This window comes from Schistocerca nitens, chromosome 5 (genome assembly GCF_023898315.1).
Source record: "Schistocerca nitens isolate TAMUIC-IGC-003100 chromosome 5, iqSchNite1.1, whole genome shotgun sequence".
NCBI lineage: Eukaryota > Metazoa > Arthropoda > Insecta > Orthoptera > Acrididae > Schistocerca > Schistocerca nitens.
The window spans coordinates 866,769,717-866,790,307 of NC_064618.1; the positions used below are offsets into that span (position 1 = coordinate 866,769,717).

Sequence of the window (20,591 nt, forward strand, 5' to 3'; positions counted from 1 at the left end):
TCTTCCCCCCAATCCATATTCACCTACTATGTTTCCTTCTCTCCCTTTTCCTACTGACGAATTCCAGTCACCCATGACTATTAAATTTTCGTCTCCTTTCAATATCTGAATAATTTCTTTTATATCATCATACATTTCTTAAATCTCTTCGTCATCTGCGGACCTAGTTGGCATATAAACTTGTACTATTGTGGTAGGCATGGGCTTCGTGTCTGTATTGGCTACAATAATGCGTTAACTATGCTGTTTGTAGTAGCTTACCCGCACTCCTATTTGTTTATTCATTATTAAATTACTCCTGCATTACCCCTATTTGATTTTGTATTTATAACCTTGTATTCACCTGACCAAATGTCTTGTTCCTCCTGCCACCGAACTTCACTAATTCCCTTTGTATTTGACTTTAACCTATCCATTTCCCTGTTTAAATTTTCTACCCTACCTCCCCGATTAACGGATCTGGCATTTCACACTCCGATTCATATAAAAAGAAACATGCATTACACGCCACTGAAGATGATTCACAAATAAAAGAAGCGAAACGCGTATTGCAGTAAACAAACTGCCTTCAATTAGTTGCATAGACGGAACATACCTCCACAAAAGTAAAGTATTTTCTTCAAATTAGGAATTATTATAGAGGAAACATATACGCGTCCGCTGCATGCCTTTACTGGCTAACGTCATATAATGTACACAAATAATAATCTTTTGATGTGCATTAATCGCAAACAGTTTTCTTACACATGTGGCACTTTATAAAGGGTTTGTTTCCAGTGCAGTCAGACTTTGTAAGGCATCGTGTTCACTTTTCTTGTCTCTCGGGAATATCTTGGACAGTGACGCTGGTATTAGCCTTCCTGGTTGCTGTGTATTTCTCAGAAAGCTTCTCCCCTGTTGCACTATGAAGTCCCTCCACTTCAACTTTTACTCGTTTATAGCATTTTGTAATACCCAGATATTTGTCCACGGCAAATCCAGACAGTTGTAAAATGTGTGAACAGGTCAACATCTGGATAGTGTTTTGAATGAGTATTTGCGAGCCATTTGATTCCAGCATGTCCATATTTGGAGCGGTTGTAAACTGTAACTGTACCTAGCTTCTTTTTCAAACCTGTCTCAGTTTTCGTGTAAGGATGCATAGTGATAAGAATCGGGATATTCTTTCCGCTCTTTGCCTGATAAACAGTTAATGTCGTATCATTCTTATTCAACAACACTGTGCTATATAACTCTTCTTTTGCTTTCTTGACAGAGACTGGTATTTCCCTGCTAGGTCGATTGATGATATCCACAGTACTTGCAGCATTTGCTTTCAAGGTTTCAGAGGCACTCAAGGAGGTGAAAAAATTGTCAGATTTGACATTTCTTCCCTTATTCAAGTGAGGTACATCAACGTATAGCATGATTGTTGCAACTGAAAAGTGTCTACGCAGTACATACATATAAGATATAAGATACAAGATATAAAAAATAAAGGAGCAGGTGCACCATTAACCAAAGCAGAACAATTAGTTATCTTGTGAGCATTAGAGAAACCAGAGAACTTACGAGAAATAAATGTTAAGGTGGCATCTGCAGTATGGACGGACAGTCAAACTATGCTGAATTCATAAAAAATTCCAGGAATTATAAATATTTGATGGAAGATATTAGAAACAGAATTAGGGAACTGTCAGAGGAAATGGCTGATTAACTTCGAAAAGACGAAAGCACATGTAGGAACTCCAGGAAATGGATGTGCACACAAGCTTAAACACCAAGCAGATCGAGAAAAAGCAGCAGGAAGCTGCAACGGAATCCCTTGGTCTGTGGTTGAAAGAAAGTGAAGATGCACTTCGAAGGAAAAATGGGAAAGAGAACTGGTTCAAACTACAAGAGGAGCGATCATAAAAGATTTAGTTCTGACTGTCCGCCGTCCTTCGACCAAGATTTCGCATTTACCTAATCTTACAAGAATGTTAAGCAGGCACGGAACATTAATGTCATTCTACCAACGGTTCCAGCTAGCTCCAACCCCTGCTTGAACGCGGGGAGAGGGGGATGGGATAGTAGATCAGCTGTTACAGGTGTGTCACGAGCTTAATACAGAGAGAGATGCTCCAAGGAAAAGTATTGCAGAAAAGGGAGGCAGGTGACCCATAGACAAACTTGTTTTCGTGTATCTATACATGAAAGAATTTGACAAATTTTTCATTTTCCTAACATTGCCCAGTATATGAATAATTATGTTACTAAAAGAAAACCTTACACAGATCAAACAAAAGTTTACTATTGTGAATGTAATTATTGGTACACTTTTCATCATGTTCTATCTGGAAATCTTGTGTCGATTATACAGAAGTTTTGAATTGTGAATACTTTTCATCCGTGCTGTTGTAACTCGATATAATTAGACTTATTCTTTATGGTAGTTGAGATACATATTTGGTCATCAGTGTGTGAAGTCACACCTTTAGTCAAGGAGGTACTGATTTAGTTTGCCTTTTAGCTCGTGCTCTTACTGCCTGTAGCCAACGCTGTTGCCGTCCTTCTGCCGAAACCTCTCAGCTATTGAGATTATGAATTTGTTTTACGAAGTAGATTTATATTTGAGCAAATGTACAATAAGTTCTGTAAGTAAAGAATTGAAAACCATTGTTTCAAAAAGTTTCATTCTTCAAACACACAGTTAATTTCGTCTTCTTCAAAATTAAATACACAGAAAGAAATTTCAGTCACGTCGTGTAAGCAGGTATCTAACAGTAAACATGAGGAACAAAGTGTTTTAGGGCATGGAACACAGACGGTGAACGAAACAACTAATATAAAGGACATAGACCTGTGGGTTTCTGCGTTTGCTACCGCTTGGTACCATAGCACTCCAATAATTAAGAAAGAATCATTTTTGCCAGAAAATTAATGCTTGAAACCATGAAGATTTGGAGCAAAACACAACCAGAAGGAACAAAAGACAAAAAACAATTGCAGCGAGGTAAACACATTGGTTTCTTCAGATGGTGGAATTATTATTGTTTGAGTCTTACATAAACGAATTAACATGGTGTATAGATCATTTTTTCTTAGTGTATGAATCGCAGATACTTTCTCAAGCTCCACGTTATCACATACAGGAATTAATCTGTGTTGGTCGATGACTTCAGATTTGTGAAAAAAAAGCTCACAAAATTACAAAATAAAATGTCTGAAATTTGTTATTCATGGCGTGAGTTTCAGTTCCTCACAAAGGAGGCCACTGTACGACCATATGCAAGGACGTCTGAGTAGGAAAGGCCAATATTCCGAGATATGACAAGAAGCAAAAACTGCTAGTAAACATGGGCTCTAAAATGTATACCGGTACCTTAAGAGCTATGGGGACTTGTTCAGTAGAAGAGATGTGCTTCACACTAAGAAAGATGAAGAAAATGTCATTGCTTAGAGATCATGTTTATTAGACTTCTTTGCTTCGAATGATCATTCTTGTCACAACCCTGAATATTGACCATTCCTCCTAGGATGTTCCTCTGACGGGAAAAGATCTTGGAAAAAAGCATACTTACTTTGTCCATAAGATTGAAGATGTTTTGCATTCGCCAACCCATATTTTAGCAGACCAATCACCAACTGTTAAAAAATTCTTTAACAGCGCCTGGTTTCTGTGAAGGGCCACAACTGGTCCTTTATGTGCCGCATATTTTGCAACTATCATTTCCGCCGGAGTCTTCATCTTGCGGTTGCAGGCGATTACCTCGCCCATCTGCGTGCCCACCATGAACTGAGTCGGGATGGTAGGTTCGTACTCCAGGAAGGAAGCGCCCGAGGCCCTGCTGATGTCCTGTTCGCCCTTCTCAGGGTCTAGGATCAGCTTTTCCGTAGGCTCACTGAGCGTGCGCATGTCCCACCACAGAACCTGCAAACAATAACACGACTGTCATACTGTACTGTAAGATTTTAAGGCGGAAAACATGACTGTTGTTTTCCTCATTACGACTTTTTAAATCTGGTTAAATCTGGTATAGTTATCGTGCAAGTGATAGTCAATGTTTCTCATAGTCTTTATATGAGAAAAGTCGCTTTGTACTCTGCACGAGTACACAGGAGACATCATTTACTGTAATAACTTTTGTAGCTCACTCATTTACTGTTTGAGTGGTCTCTGTCTCACTAGGCCTCATTAATATTATGTACGAGAAAGCGAGCTAAGTTAGTAAGTATCCAGGCTATGTTACTGGAACGTGCCAGAACAGTAGTGGAAGAAGTGTGAACGCGAAATCTGTCAACACAATTAACATGTTTCCCACAGTAAGGATTCCCGTATTTCAAGATCGTGCAATTGTCATTTAAAAATACCGAAATGAAACTGGAGTTCTGGAAAATTTCCAAACTCTAGAAGCTTCTTAGGCAGGACATAAAATAAAAGTAAAGCAGTCATTAACTTGAAGGTCGATAGGGTACACCGAACACTACGAAGTTTTACTACGGCAACAACAGGTCGTAGTTTGAAGTGTCTGTGTGATGGCGAGGCACTCCCACGGCGGGACTCGTGGCTGACACAGCGTCTGTGGAATCAGCCTGGGCGTCAGCCCCACACCAGGGTGTCATCTGCAGCAGCTGTGGGCCCGCCAGCGCGCCCCTGGACAGGGTACGACAGCTTCGTGGCACCCACTCCGAGAGAACCACGGCATGGCTGCAGGCCGGAGGGGGTCTGATGTCACAGCCACGAGTGCGCTGCTGCCAAGTTCCTTATAAATTTGACTCGATGCTTTTCCTTCTCACCTTATACATGCTTCGCACTTTTTTGTTATGCTGTGTATTTACAGGATCAGCTGTGACCTCTTAAAAGACACGTATCTGTTACTGCTTTGGGGGAACCTCTCAAATAATATAAACAAGTATGCCGTTGTCATCAGTTGGAAAGAGGCACTAGCTAAACCGAAGATCATCCGTCTCTTAAAAACGAACGCTTTGGAGGTGGCCTTTTGGTCGAGAAAAACGAAGGATTTCACATCCTATTGTTGCAGTAGTGCCAACAAATGATACCATTTAATGATGTACTATTTCTGGACTGCAGTTTCTACCCATCTGCGAAACATAATGCCTGCAGATCTATGATGGGGAATTTTATTCATTACACATCATTGGTGGACAAGCAGAGATAGCGAGCTACAGATACAACCTGTTTATTCAGCACTGGAAGCTGCAAACCTGACTTGAAGATAAATATAAATAAACATACAAAACCTTTTAATACATATGTTGCAAGAATGCAAGAAGAGGTACCATCAGGTGACTTCAAAGGATATCTTAGAACTACAGATTACACTCACTACCGAAATTAATACCACATCCTGTTACTTTCATTTTTTTTATATTCCTTATTATCTTTTTTCTTGGTTGTTGACACTATGCGCTGTGCCCAACGGATTATTTCATTTCTGTATTCCTAGCAGGAAGTGATACTTCATCTATACAACACTCACCGACTCTATAACGACTTTTTTATCTTATCATCAGTGACAATTTATTTCAACATATTTCATATTCAAAAGATAGGGGGGCTCTTACTGTGTTAAACAAAAAGAATCACTCAAGGCTCCTTCCTTTGCCATTTAAACAAACAAATCCAAGTATTAACGCTGAAGGAGGCGTCTGATCATTACACGTATGACGTCAGCTAAAAGGGGAGGTTGGAGGAGGAGGGGAGGAGGAGATTAGTGTTTAACGTCCCGTCGACAACGAGGTCATTAGAGACGGAGCGCAAGCTCGGGGTGAGGGAAGGATGGGGAAGGAAATCGGCCGTGCCCTTTCACAGGAACCATCCTGGCATTTGCCTGAAGCGATTTAGGGAAATCACGGAAAACCTAAATCAGGATGGCCGGAGACGGGATTGAACCGTCGTCCTCCCGAATGCGAGTCCAGTGTGCTAACCACTGCGCCACCTCGCTCGGTGGGAAGTTAGAGGTCCATAAAACACATAAAGAAGTCATGTGCCAGACTATGGATCGAAAGGTCTGCAGTTCGATCCCCTGTCAATTGAAGAATTTTTATCTGTCACATAGCACTCCTTTCATCTCTGGCAAAGTCTATCAACAGGGAAAATACCGAGTTACAACGTGGTTCCGAATTGACAAACTGTAGTTCCCCCTATAGCCTGCTTGATAGTGCAGACATCAGCGAAAGGCAAAGACATACGACTTCTAGCAGGACCACACCTAGTAAGCACTGTGGTGTTCAAACCAACCTTCGGTTGATGACAGCTTCACCTGTTTTGCTTATGGCCAATACAGTGCGAATTTTTAACTGTCTTGAAAAGATTTCGTTTAAATCATGGCTGAATTCTAAATGCTGGTGCTAATAATTTTTTATGCAACTAAGAACTGTGAGAAATGAATTATGAGTATGTGGTCATACAGACTTTGTGGGATATCGCACCTCAACTAAGTGTATAACCACGAACATACATAGAGAAAGTGCAACATCATAAGGTCCATGGTAAACTCAAGGGAGATGATTAAAGATCTTCTCTTGTATTCCACAGAATTTTCATCCAGAACCTGGCCTCTCTCAGAATCATTCAGTGCAGACACACTTTTTTTGACAAGGAAATACACCGGAGGTTTTGAAACGCTTTTTGGCAGCTGTATTGTGGTTTCAGGAGGCCACGATTTGAGCTGAAAACAAAGGTAATTTGAAACGTCTACGAACCCATCTTCATTCAAAGGTTGCACCCTGCTTCCGTTCAGAACATTGAAACTTCCCACACGATAATACCTCCACTCCCCAAATTTCTGAGATTAGTTTAACAAGCAGGTTTAATAAGCAGATGATGAAATAATATATCTCACCTGGCCTCCGTAATATATAAAGGAGCATGGTATTTCCTAAGGAAAAATTATGTGCCAGTTACTCTCCCCTTACACCACTCGAGTGATGAACAATTTCCCTGTGGTGAATTATATGAAAACCTGCTGAGCAACATGTAGGATTGATATGCTTCGATCTCATAGACAGTTCATTTTCTTTTAGCTGCCACTAATTGCCTTGTATCATAGATGGTGGTTGTTAATATTATAACATTGAACCCTAACAGACCTCCAATAGAATCCCCCTAACACATGTAGCGTATATTGGATGTGAACATTTCTCCGAACTATTATACAATAGTGGATACTTGTGCAACAGCAACAGATAAGCACAATGGGATACTATTTTAAAATCAACGAGACTTGGTGAACAGCAAGTCCTCTACTAGATTTGTGGCTTCGTGGGCTGATGGAATCTTTCCGATCTCTTTTATTGTCAAATGTCTCAACTTTGACTGAAACAATATCGAGGATTTCTATGGGGTCCAACTTCTTCTTGGTCATATACTTCAAACTAAGTTTATCACAAGACAACTCTTCACTCATCACAATGAAGTACTTGCGTCTAGGGAAGCATCAGCTTTAGTAAAATTAGAGAAAAACGAGAAAGACGAAATAAGCGCATAAAATAAATAACTGACATAATTTTGGACGAAATAATTTTAAATTTATTGTATAATTTAAATGCCATTATTTTTCAGGAGGCCACAACCATCTTACATGACTCGCAGGTCTCCATTGACAACTCACATGTGAACTCACCTGTCCGTCGTAGGAAGTGGAGAAAAATTCGTTTCCAGTCTTGGAGTGTATGACTTGCACCAAAGCCACAGGCGCACGGTGGCTGTACAGGAGGGTGCTGTGCAACGTCAGAGCCGCGCCGTCTCTGATGTCCCAGACGCCCACTTCTCCGGTAGCCAGGCCGCTCATCAGTGTGTGCGGGTCCTTTGGGTTAAACTCCATACATGTCACCGCCCGAGACGACGACATCTTTCGGAAAGGAGTGTCGGGATTCACTGAATTGAAACGAAATCAGCAGTTATTCCCTAATCAGACAACAAATATCACATCTCCATCACACAAATTTGTTGCGATTTTACATTTTGACAGTAATTGTGTAACTAGTTAAGTTTTCTACACCAGGCTTAGGACGAAATTTGATGTTTTCTTACTGTGACAGCAGTGTCCCTGACGACTAGTGGGACCATTTAGCATTTCACAGCTTTAACGTAGCCACAGTATTGGGGCAACCTGCGTTCTGGTGCACTCTGCACTGTTGTCAGATGTATCCAAGATGGCAGCAGTGAGATCATCCAAGAAGGTGGCATGTAGATTTGGCAACATTGCATGATGGCATCCAAGATGGCAGCCATAAAGTCAGCTGATGATGCAAGTACCGCTATCCAAGATGGCGGCTTTTGGCAGGAAAGTGCCAAGCCCCCTGTTAAGCCCCCCTGGAGGGAAGTTCAAATTCCAACAGGTTAGCGCATCACACCATGGTTATCTCTACCAACCTAAGAAAATCGCAGGAACACAGGTCAGTTAGGCCACCTCCACTAACCTAAGTAAAATGGCGGGAAGCTCAAATTCCAACATGATAATGCATCACACCACAGTTACCTCTACTAACCTATGAAAATGGCGGGAATATAGTTCAGTTGGGCTACCTCCACTAACCTAAGTCACCCAACCCCACCTCCTCCTAGGGATTTGTGGGAAAAGGACTTGACCAGTGCTGGGCTGCTGGAGAGAGGAAGGAGTGTACTTTACTTATTTTGGAACAATTTATTTATGGATCGAGTATATTTATTACACTAATACAAAACACACACTCTGACATGATTGGGGTCATGCCACACAGCCTACAGACAAGCAAACCACTAAAAGACTCTGCAAACATGCTTGCTAATTGTTAACTGTTAAAATCATCCACCAGTCTCTATTTAAATAATTTGAGCCACTGCCACCATCCAGTGTGTTCACCACGAGGTCCAGAGCCCAAGTGACCTAGTACAAGGTACTGTCACCAGAGGCCGCTGTTGTCCAAGATGACAGACATGACGTCAGCTGATGATGTGAGTACCGTTATCCAAGATGGCAGGAAACAGTGTGTTCACCACGAGGTCCAGGTCTAGTACACTGTACCACCCCAGAGATCGTTGCATCTGTTCCATGATGTAATACAAGATGGCGGTCTGGGGTGGGGGAAATTGCGGGAAAAGGACTCTGCCTGTGCTGGACATAAGTCTTTATTTTGCAGACAGTGTCTCCACCATGAGAACTAGAGTCCGACTGACCTAGTACACAGTACTGCCACCAAAGGGTGCTGTCATCCCTCCTGTGATATAATCGAACATGGTGGGTTGGAGGGGGGAAATAGCGCGAAAATGACTCAGCCTGCGCTGGGCTGCTGGAGAGAGTAAGGAAGGGGTATACTTCATTTATTTTGGAACAATCTATTTAGGGTGGAGTATATTTATCACACTGATACAAAACACATGTTCTGACTTTCTTGGGGTCACACCACACAGCCCACAGATCTGTAAACTACCCCTACATAATACTCTGCAGACATGCAAAAACAACTCCTAACTTACCGAAATAATTTCAGTACAGGCATGCAAACTCCTCCTAAATAACACAGTACACAGATGTGCAGACACGAAATCAACTCGTAAACTGTCCAAATAACGCACAGCACAGCCACAGACCTGCTTGCAAAGTAATGCAAGATACACGCAAACAACATATGCAGACATCGCCCACTGCCCCCTGTCTGCAAGACCGCACAGGAGGCTACCGACAGCCCTGCAAAGTGACGCAGCTGCAGCTGTCAAACCACACACAGGTGTCCGTTCAGGTCCCGCAAGCATGAGGCGGACATATCCCTTTAATACTTGGTACATGAGAAATTCCTCTCGAACTATGTGTTCACCTATGCACCGTTGCTGACACGACCGAATGGGAGTGAAGACTTATTTGCCGAGCGCGCCAACACTGCCGTGAGCCACTGCTGAATGCAAGCCAGCACAACCCATTGCTCTCACACTGCTGCAGGTGAAAGTTGGGCCTATTTTCTGGTATACAGTCAGTGTTATACTGACGTCACAGAACTCCAACGCGCACTCACGCCAGTTCCATATGCAAGACACCTGTGGGCAGCTGCTGCGATATCTATGGATACTGACATCACATCTCTATGTAAATAAGCGCCATGTGTTCACTGCTGTTGGCATGACCCCTTGCTCTACCTGTGGTCCAGCGCAGAGAGAGAAATGTTGCAATGCTTCCCAGAGTAGCTCAGTGGGTATTGTTCCTAGCTTTATATGCGAGCTGCATCTAACAGTGCTTAACTGTCCTGCATGACTGACGCAACGCTGTGAAGTGCACCTGCATAGCTACAAACCATCTGAAGCGCATCTAACAAGGTTCTCAATCTTATACTGATGTCACATGGCTATGTAAAATCAGAACCAAGTCGACCTCTAGGAAATTGTATGCTGTCCCAGAAATAGTTAACACTCAGTTTCTTGATGTCTCAGCTTGTATGCACGGAAATTCTTTCCCTAATAGAACCTGTTTACGAAAATAGCATAGAATAAAATCGAATGCAGTCTACCTCGCAGTCCTACACCACCAATCACATTTGGCCCTTTCTGCTTTCAACACACAGAAACGTTCCCTCCACTATGTAGACTCTTACATCCCGGCACAAAAGAATATCATGTGAATGAATCGAGCATTATGATTAGCTCATACCGAATTTACCCTCTGAATTACTGATTCGACCAGTGTGGACGCACCATCCACCTTTTCTTTCTTTCTGCAGATGAAACTTTCAGCAGGAAAAAAACTATTTTACACAGATAGGCGTATTGCATTGAGAATTAAACGCTGCAAAGTGTCCCCACATATCGTCAATTACAGGAAGACTCTTACTCAATTACACTGCAATCCCACTGAGGACAGGAGCTTTTATATTAGAGCATGAAACTGATCTACATACAACCCATCAATATATCACCGTGTACCCTACATATCGTCAAATATGGAAAGACTCTTACTCAATTACACTGCCCCCCCACTGAGGGCAGGAGCTTGAATATTAGAGCGGGAAACTGATCTCCAACCCATCAATATATCACCATATACCATTTTGTTGTGGTCTTCAGTCCTGAGACTGGTTTGATGCAGCTCTCCATGCTACTCTATCCTGTGCAAACTTCTTCATCTCCCAATACCTTCTGCAACCTACATCCTTCTGAAACTGCTTGGTGTATTCATCTCTTGGTCTCCCTCTATGATTTTTACCCTCCACGCTGCCCTCCAACGCTAAATTGGTGATCCGTAGCTAAATTGGTGATCCGTAAATAGTATTGATCTAGTAAACATGCAATTCGTATCCTGCACCATACAAAAATCGCCCCTTGTAAATCATTCACACACATACCGTGAAGACAGACAGCACAGTACATATACTTGCGACACAAGATATTTCCCTGCAAGGTTGGCGGGCATCCACTCCCGATGGGTGACCAGAGTGCTCCTTTCCCCCTTGACACAAATGGGACTGTTTGTGGTCCATACCTGCTTCCCTGACTGCTATTTACTACACCCATCTCCAGACTTTGGGATTACAAGAAAAAATATGTTTTCGCATGGCTTGCACACAGCAGTATCCTACTGATAGCTCATGCACCATAATTCTGAAGATGTGGACTGGGAATTATTTTTTATCAAACCCCAAACTTTAGCTAGGTGGAGTGTGCTCTAGACCCCTAGAAATTCATCCTGTCTGCAAAGACCTTTACATGAGAACTCGAAACAAATAGAGGAAACAGATATTTCCACTCGCGAATACCGATGTTGGTGATGCGGAAGATTCCAAATCAGCCCTATAATTTACAAAGTCAACTAAGGTGTTTCTCATGACTAGAGAACTGGCAAATGTGTCTTCTGCCTGCTAAATGCACACACCACATTGATCTTCTCTCGACTAAATAAAGATGGGAAATGTGAAGAAACAATAAACTGAACAATTTACATGGGAGGGAATAATGGCCCAGCGCAAACACATGTCCATATTCAGTCTCGTCAAATTTCCACACGATCACGAACACTATCCAACACTTACTAAGTATTAGTTCGCTATTCGGTGGTCTAGAGGGCGACATGGTTAAGTCAGCTACATTCCAGCATTCCCAGCAGACCTTTCCATTCGGATGGCTCCAGCTGTAAGTGGGAAATGTGAATCATTCCTGCCACAGGCCACCGCTGGTGCACCACGCACCCCTACACACAATCATCCTTGGAAATCGACCACATAGATACTTGATCGCTATGTTTACAATTAAATGTTACGATTGCGGCCTCAATTGAACGACATTCGAAAATGAGTGAAGTATCAGAAATACACCCTGCTGACGGCTGTGGTTCTGGAAATAGAAATATGTGTACCATTCCTGTGACTTGACTACTCTTCCCTCTGCTATCACAGTATTTCAGTCACCTCATTTGCACATGTCGGAACACAAAGACATACTTTATAAGCCTGATATAAAAGATTCCGAATCATCCTTATAATTTACAAAGTAAACTAAGGTGTTTCTCATGTCTAGACAACCAGCAAATGTGTCCTCCACCCGTCTTTCACCTGCTAGATGCACTGAATACGCACCACAATGGACAGTTTACATTGGACAGAATAATGGTCCTATCACACATCCCCCATTACTACTAAGTATAATACTTCGTCATTGACTGATTGCCTATGATACGAAATAATACTGAGAGAAAATCAGTGATGAGTGGACATGTCTCATAAGTTTTTCTTGCAAGTCTGTGTCATAGAAAGAGAGACATAATCGGCCAGATGTAAAAAAAAACCGATCTCAACAACTACTGTATGTTATTGTCACAAGCGGTCTTGGTTCTACAGGTGCACAAAAGTATCCACATTAAAAGCTATACTGGCTTTATAAATAGAGGTACGACATTACTTCTGAATGAGGTGGTTGTTTCGGACAAATACCTAGACGGTGATCGCAGGACTGTGTATTATCAGACCAGCACTCCAGTTACACATAGCCCGCGATGCAACCTCGTGATAAAATCGCTGAAATTTGAGGGTGATTCGGCTAAGGAACGTGGTATGAAGTCAGTGTGTTCCACTCCATCACACCGCCCCAGCTAGGTATTTCTATAGCACTTGTAACATATTCTGGCTCGATACCATGTCAGAGGTTCTGCAATATATCCACTGAGTTGTAGGTAACGACTTATTGAGAAGGATCACAAGGAGTAGTAGTAGATGATGTGCTGATTGAGGTTATAAGAAATGTACACTAGCTTTTCAGATCTCTAGTGTTACGCTATCTGCTAGAAATGATGTCTATGATTTCGAACCATGTCCTTCCAGCCAATCACATACCTGCTTTGGATCACAGCCACAAGTGAATTATATTTCTGGCACTCTCATACCTTGAAACGAGTCATGTTTCTCGAAACTGTCTGCTAAAGTAAATGTGGTTTCAGTCAGTCCCTACGCATCCTGCAATTGCCCCCATTTCTGCGGCTTTGTGCATGTGATAGTTCCAATTTAAGTCAGAACTGAGCAGAAGTCAGAGAAAGCCATGTCCAGCACTTTCTGCAACCCGTGTAGAAACAGAACGACCTGAATTATTGCAACAGGACCGTGTTTTGACCATTCGGTGGAAATGAGCGGTTTGTGGTGCATCTCCAAACTAAATACAGATACTACAATCCGAAGCAGATCCGCGTCCACTCAAAACTATCTCCCCAACATGCTCTCATTCTTATTCTGTACCATCCAACAGAGAAAAATTACAAACTATAAAAGCTCCACTAACTTCACTCGATATAGAACTCACCTAGGCGCCGTTGCTAGCACGATGACGTATAGCTGCGATATGGGTCCGGTGCAGAGAGAGAGTTGTTGTGATGCTTCCCTGAATAGCTTTCCTAATGGGGCACTCCGTCCGTCATCGAATTTACTTTAGCATTTCATGTTTGTAAATCTTTGTTTCTTTCTTCTAAAAAACGGGTTTTTAATTTCTTAAAATAGAAATCCGTCTCATCACACTGCACACTTCTTGTAAAAGGTTTGTATTCAGAAAGTAGTCCCATCGAGGTATGCACACCTGATTGCTTGTCTGATAATTCTACGTCAGAACCATGTACTGTGAACATGAGTGCGCTGCGTCACACAAGGTAATTTAACATCAATTCATCCACTTTCTTTTCAATGGTCGCGTATTCCTTTAATGCAAGCATTCTGTTCCACAAATTAAAATGTGTATGGGGATACCTCAATATATCCCACATTTCTTTCGCAGTTTTGTGCTCATGTGTATCATCAAGTGAATAATTATCATCTGCTGTGGTTAGAAGAATTCCCATCACCTTTTCGTTCGGCCACTGAGGGGGTGAACTTCCCATATTAGGGACGATCACACACAAACACAGTTTACTTATAGAGAATTCCCTTAATTCTTCGCGAGCAATGGTGGTAATTCTTTTTATTCATCAGTTTGATCGTTAACTTCTGTGTTGTAAATACTCATATATTGTGGAGTAAGGAAACTTTTCTGTTTATTTTTATCGAATTCAGTCATATCTCTCAATTTCACACCGATTTCATAATATCCCTCACGAATCCTTTCGCAATCAGCAATAAAGGAGAAATTTTCAGAATGGTACTCGAAGTTTCTCAGCATTTCGGACGACCTTCCAGTCTGTCTTGATATTCAGACGGTAGCCTCACTTTCTGTTGCTGTGGATCGGCGACCCCGGGCCCATAGCCTGTGATCTGCATTAGAAAAACAGCAGGGAGCACACACAAATGCACAACAGATCACAACTGAAAGAACACATTCATTTTAATATACTTACAGGTTCCCACATTTCACAATAAATCGTAACAAGAAGATAGCAACGGGCACCTCAAACTTCATAAGAATTACAGTGCACATCACTGATAATTGGGTGTTTACCGACCTTCTGCTCTTGGATAAATAGATTTTTTAGAAGAATTGGAAGTCTTTTTAACCAAGATTATTAAAGAATTGCCTTATGTGATAATGGTTGGAGACATAAAGATAAATACACTGACAGACAACTTGCATACAAAAATTGTTTTGTGGTTTGATCAGGTACAATGAGTTTAAGGATGAATACCTTAACAAATTTTAGTAAATCATCAAATACACTTGATGAAAAGCTCTCGCGTTTCCAGATGGGTAGCAATGTTGCAATACCGCGACATTTCGAAAAGTGCCATTCTCATCATCTCCTCGCAAACTGCTGAGATACTGTGAATGACACAATATTTATACTACTATGTGTGACCCCTCCAGCTGGCTGCGGGTGGATGGGTACTGTCCAAGTCTGGCAAGTGGGTGGGGAGGGGGTAGAGTTACAGTGTTGGGGCAGCAGGTGCGTTGGAGGCAGCTCTGGTACCTCTGTCTGGGCATTCTGGATCCGTCTTGTATGCTGGACAGTGCTGGACGCACTCTCGTCGTATTGCTCATAGTGGGGAATTCCATGTCACACTAAGTTATCCTTTGTCCCTATTGATCAGAATCTCAAGAATTCCAATTTCTATAGATTCCTTTATAGGGTGTCCCGAAAGTCAAAGGTGTGGTATTCCTTGAAGCTACGTTCTGGTATCGCTGATTTCTCTGTGTCGCAGGCGTACAGACCTGACGCACTCCTCACAGCGAATCGAGATACAGTTCCGCGTTTGCCTATTATACTTGTGGCCACATTTACGAAAGATGATAAATATACCAAGTACATGGAGCCAAGGTACTCTTTCGTCTTAGGCAGTGGTCGGTAGATGGTTTTTACTTTGGATTTTTGAAGCAGCCTCGAGATTTTGGCTGAGAGGTATAGAAGGAAAGTGAGTTTTTTGTCTCCTTCCTCGTCCTCCCGGTTTACTGCATATTTTCTCTTCTTGATAGCTCTACCAATCTGTGCTTCACTGAACCCATTTTTAGCGGAACACTCCTTCAAGTGCTCCAGTTGGTTCGTAAGGCTTTTTTTTTTATCGCAGATGACGTGCACACTGTGTATCAGAGAGGTCAGCAGTGTGTGGCACTGCGCTCGATGATGGCAGCTCATTGCATTCAGGCACAACTCTGTGTGTGTATCTTCTTCCTATACACCGAATGGGTTTGTGTGACATCAGCCTTCTTCGCTATTAGTGTATCCAGGAAAGTGAGACAACCATTGTCCTCTACACTAACAAAAGTCTTGCAATAGGGATATGCACGTATACAGATGGCTGTAGTAGCACGTACACACGATATAAAAGGGCAGTGCACTGGTGGAGCTGTGATATATGCTCAGGTGATTGATGTCAAAATGTTCCCGACCTAGATATTGACACACGTCAGGAATTACAGACTTTGAACCTGGAATGGTAGTTGGAGCTAGATGCATGGGACATTCCATTTCAAAAATCTTTAGAGAATTCAATATTCCGAGACCCAAAGAGTCAAGACTGTGCCGAGAATACCAGATTGCAGGCATTATCTCTCACCACGGACAATTCAGTGGCCAACAGTCTTCACTTAACGGCCAAGAGAAGCAGCGTTTCCGCAGAGCTGTCACTGCTAACAGACAAGCAATACCGCGTGAAATGAGCGCAGAAATGAATGAGGGTTGTACAGCGAATGTATCCGTTAGGGCAGTGCGATGAAATTTGGCGTTAATGGGCTATGGCAGCAGACATCGCGTGCAATGCCTCTCCTCGGCTCTTGACCACACCGGTTGGACCCTAGACGACTGGAAAACCGTAGCCTGGTCGGATGAGTCCCGATTTCAGTTGGTAGGATCGAGTGTGGCGCAGACCCCACGAAGCCGTGGACTCAAGTTGTCAACAAGGCACTGTGCGAGCTGGTGGCGGCTCCATAATGACGTGGTCTGTGTTTACATGGAATGGACTGCGTCCTCTGGCCCAAGTGAAATGATAATGGACTGGAAACCGTTGTGTTCGGCTATCTGCAGAATATTGCAGCCATTTATGGACTTCATGTTCCCATGACAACGCGATGTCACCGGGCCACAACTGTTCACGATCGGTTTGAAGAACATTCTGGAAAATTTGAGTGAATGATTTGGCCACACAGGTTGCCCAACATGGGTGACATTGAACATACATGGGACATAACTGAGAGGGAAGTCGTGCACAAAATCATGCACTGGCATCACTTTTGCAATTATGCACGACTGTAGTGGCAGCGTGGCTCAGTATTTCTGCAGAGGACTTCCAACGACTTGTTGAGTCCGTGGCGTGTCGAGTTGCTGCACCACGCCATGAAGGAGGCGGTCCGGCACGATGTTAGGACGCAGCCAATGGCTTTTGCATCTCAGTATTTTTCCACAGTGAAACCAATGTTTTGATGGGTGCTGTTAAGATTGTACTGAAGCTGGTCCAGTGTCTGTCTGCTATGCTCCCGTGCCACAAAGTATCATCGACACAGCGAAGAAGTGCTTTGGTTTGAGGCGAGTAGATTGAAGCGCCATCTCCAAAGAATGTTGCACATACTGATTGCCAGGTGGTCGTCAGTACATGCTTAAAAAGTTTAGTTATTTGCAGCTCGAAATGTCGCATCAGAAGTGTCAAGAACTGTTGAAGAAGTTCTTTTGTGAAGAGCTATGTAACGTTTAAACTCAAGGGCAGATCATTTCTTTGTAGATGCATGCCCTTAAGTTCTTTAGCGAAATTGGCTGAGTTCTTCACATTGTGACTGCAGTAGCCCACAATAAGCTTTGGAAACATTGCCAGATATTCGGCCAGTCCCTAACTGTGTGAGTTAAAGGTGTTGAGTATTGGCTCCAGAAGCATCTCTTCCTTGTGAATTTTGGGAAGTCGAATCAGGTGTGGTGTTCCTGGCGTCCTGGAATACAGCCACTTTCTCACTTCTTCTACTATACCTGAAGTCTTCAACAAAGCCACCATCTTCCTGGTGGTGTACTGACGACCAAACTGCTTCAAGTGCAATGGACACTTTTTTGAACACATAGATGCAGTGGCCATGGGACCCCGACTGGCTCCTGGGACTGCAAATCTCTACATGCACCATTTTGACAAGGTGGCCCTTCAAACCACTTCCCAAAAATCCGAGCACTTATTCCGTGACGTCTACGATACTTTTGTGTTGTAGGAACATGGCAGACAGACGCCGGATGAGTTACTGAGCCATCTTAACAGAATCAGTTAGTGAGCCATCTTAAAAGAATCCATCAAAAAATTGCATCCACAATGGAAATACAGGGGAATAGTTGTCTGCCATTCTTGGACATTCTAATAGAGGAGAATGCCGATGCTACACAACGTCATGTGGTATATAGGAAGAAGACTCTCTAGCTGCAACCATCCAGCGTAACAGTAGACAATGCTAACCACCTTGGTACATAGGGCCACGGGCTTCCACAGAAAGTTATTCAAGAGGGGCACCATTAAAAAACTGATGTTTTTCTTAGGTTTGTTCAGTTTAGAACGTGATGTGCCCCAACAATTGAATTTGATAAGAATCACACAAAGTAAGTGTGTCTTATGAGACTTCCTGGCAGATTAAAACTGTGTGCCCGCCCCAGACCCGAACTCGGGACCTTCGCCTTTGGCAGGCAAGTGCTCTGCCATCTGAGCTACCCAAGCACGACTCATGACCCGTCCTCACAGCTTTAATCTCCTACTTTCCAAACTTAACTGAAGCTCTCCAGCGAACCTTGCAGAACTAGCACCCCTGGAAGAAAGGATATTGCAGAGACATGGCTTAGCCACAGCCTGGGGGATGTTTCCAGAATGAGATTTTCACTCTGCAGCGGAGTGTGCGCCGATATGAAACTTCCTGGCGGATTAAAACTGTGTGCCGCACCGAGACTCGAACTCAAATGACAGAGCATTTCCCCGCAAAAGACAAAGGTCCCCAGTTCGAGTCTCGGTCCAACACATAGTTTTAATCTGCCAGGAAGTTTCATGTCAGCGCACAATCCGCTGCAGAGTGAAAATTTCATTCTGGTAAATGTGTCTTAACTGTCTGAAGGTTTCCAGATAATATTTTTTTAAGGTAGCATACGATTATATCTTAAAGGAAAACATATTTCATTAGTGTATCAAAATTACATCTTTTTATATTATTAATATCAATTTGGTTGAAGGAAACCCTTCAAAACAACCGTGAAATTGGTCGGTAGAATCTACTCTTAAGTCTAGGACTCAACCACAATGGTCCTCGTCTGTAGAAAATGTACAGCGTAACTCGTACCTCTATGGGTGCTTGTCGCTCTGTGTTAGATTAGATTAGATTAGATTAGTACTTCTTCCATAGATCATGAATACGACACTTCGTAATGATGTGGAACGTGTCAGGTTAATAAAAGGTGTCTATACGAGATATTACATTACACAAAATATTACATGACACTCAATATTTTTAATTTTTTTGTGTTGGGGAAATTACCCATTTACTATATCCAAAAATTCATCTAATGAGTAGAAGGAGTTGCCATTAAGAAATTCTTTTAATTTCCTTTTAAATGCTATATGGCTTTTGATGCTATTAGGTAAGTGACCAAAGACTTTTGTGGCAGCATAATTTACCCCCTTCTAAGCCAAATTTAGATTTTAACTTGCGTAGTGAAGATCATCCTTTCTCCTAGTGTTGTAGCCATGTACACTACTATTACTTTTGAATTCGTTCGGACGTTGCGAGCCATATACTTCACGAAGATCCCAACATCTTTAAAACCCAGATGTTTTACTATATTTTCTCTATTTTAGCCTAGAAAATGATAATTCTTCTACGTCTCGATTCACAGATGTATAGGCGATTACAACTACAGTGTAACATGACCGTGTTCTCCACACACTATTATAATAGCTCTCCCTCGTGAAATTGAATGCAGTCTCTTTCTACACGACAAATGCTAACTTACTCTTGAGAGTAAGTTGTGGAACAGGTCAAGGGATTGTCTTGTGGGACTTGCGGAGGGGTGTCAGGCAGATACACTGCAGTCATGTTTAGAATATGTTGTTTTAGCTGCCTGAGCTGTCCTCCTTAAATACCCACATGAAAGTGACAGAGAAAAGGACGAGTACTCTTTTTGGCAATGTCTGGCAAAGGTGCAGGTCGGCCAAGATTGGCTAACAAAGCCACAATCACCACAAGACGAGAAAAAGGTATAATTTCTCCTAAACTGCCTGACAAACAAACAATATAGTGTTTATTAAGTCAGTGTTTCTCCTTGCGCTCTGTAATACTAAATGCTTCTAACAGCTTTATCCAAAATTTTTGAGAAAGTAATGTATTCAAGAGTAGCTTCACACATCTGTAAAAATGAAGTACTAACAAAATGTCAGTTTGGTTTCCAGAAAGGTTTTTCAACAGAAAATGACATATATGCTTTCACCAATCAAATTTTGAATGATAATAACCGAACACCACCCATTGGGATTTTTTGTGATCTCTCAAAGGCTTTTGATTGTGTAAATCATGAAATTCTTCTAGGCAAGCTCAAGTATTGTGGCATGAGTGGGACAGTGCACAAATGGTTTAATTCGTACCTAACTGGAAGAGTGCAGAAAGTTGAAATAAGCAGTTCTCATAATATGCAAAGATCAGCACATTCCTCAAACTGGGGAACTATCAGGAATGGGGTTCCACAAGGGTCAGTCTTGGGTCCTTTGTTGTTCTTAATATATATTAATGACTTGCCATT

At 42.3% G+C, this 20,591-nt stretch overlaps 1 protein-coding gene across 1 annotated transcript in view; it reads right to left on the reverse strand.

The window, feature by feature from the left end:
- Window positions 1-20,591, reverse strand: part of LOC126260771 (dynein intermediate chain 3, ciliary-like) — a 176,215-nt gene that overhangs the window by 43,467 nt on the left and 112,157 nt on the right. Inside the window, exons 3-4 of the mRNA XM_049958109.1 lie at window positions 7,608-7,861; window positions 3,543-3,892 (exon numbers count right to left, since the gene is read on the reverse strand). Of these exons, the coding sequence (XP_049814066.1) occupies window positions 3,543-3,892; window positions 7,608-7,861 (604 nt within the window). The remainder of the gene's footprint in view (window positions 1-3,542; window positions 3,893-7,607; window positions 7,862-20,591) is intronic.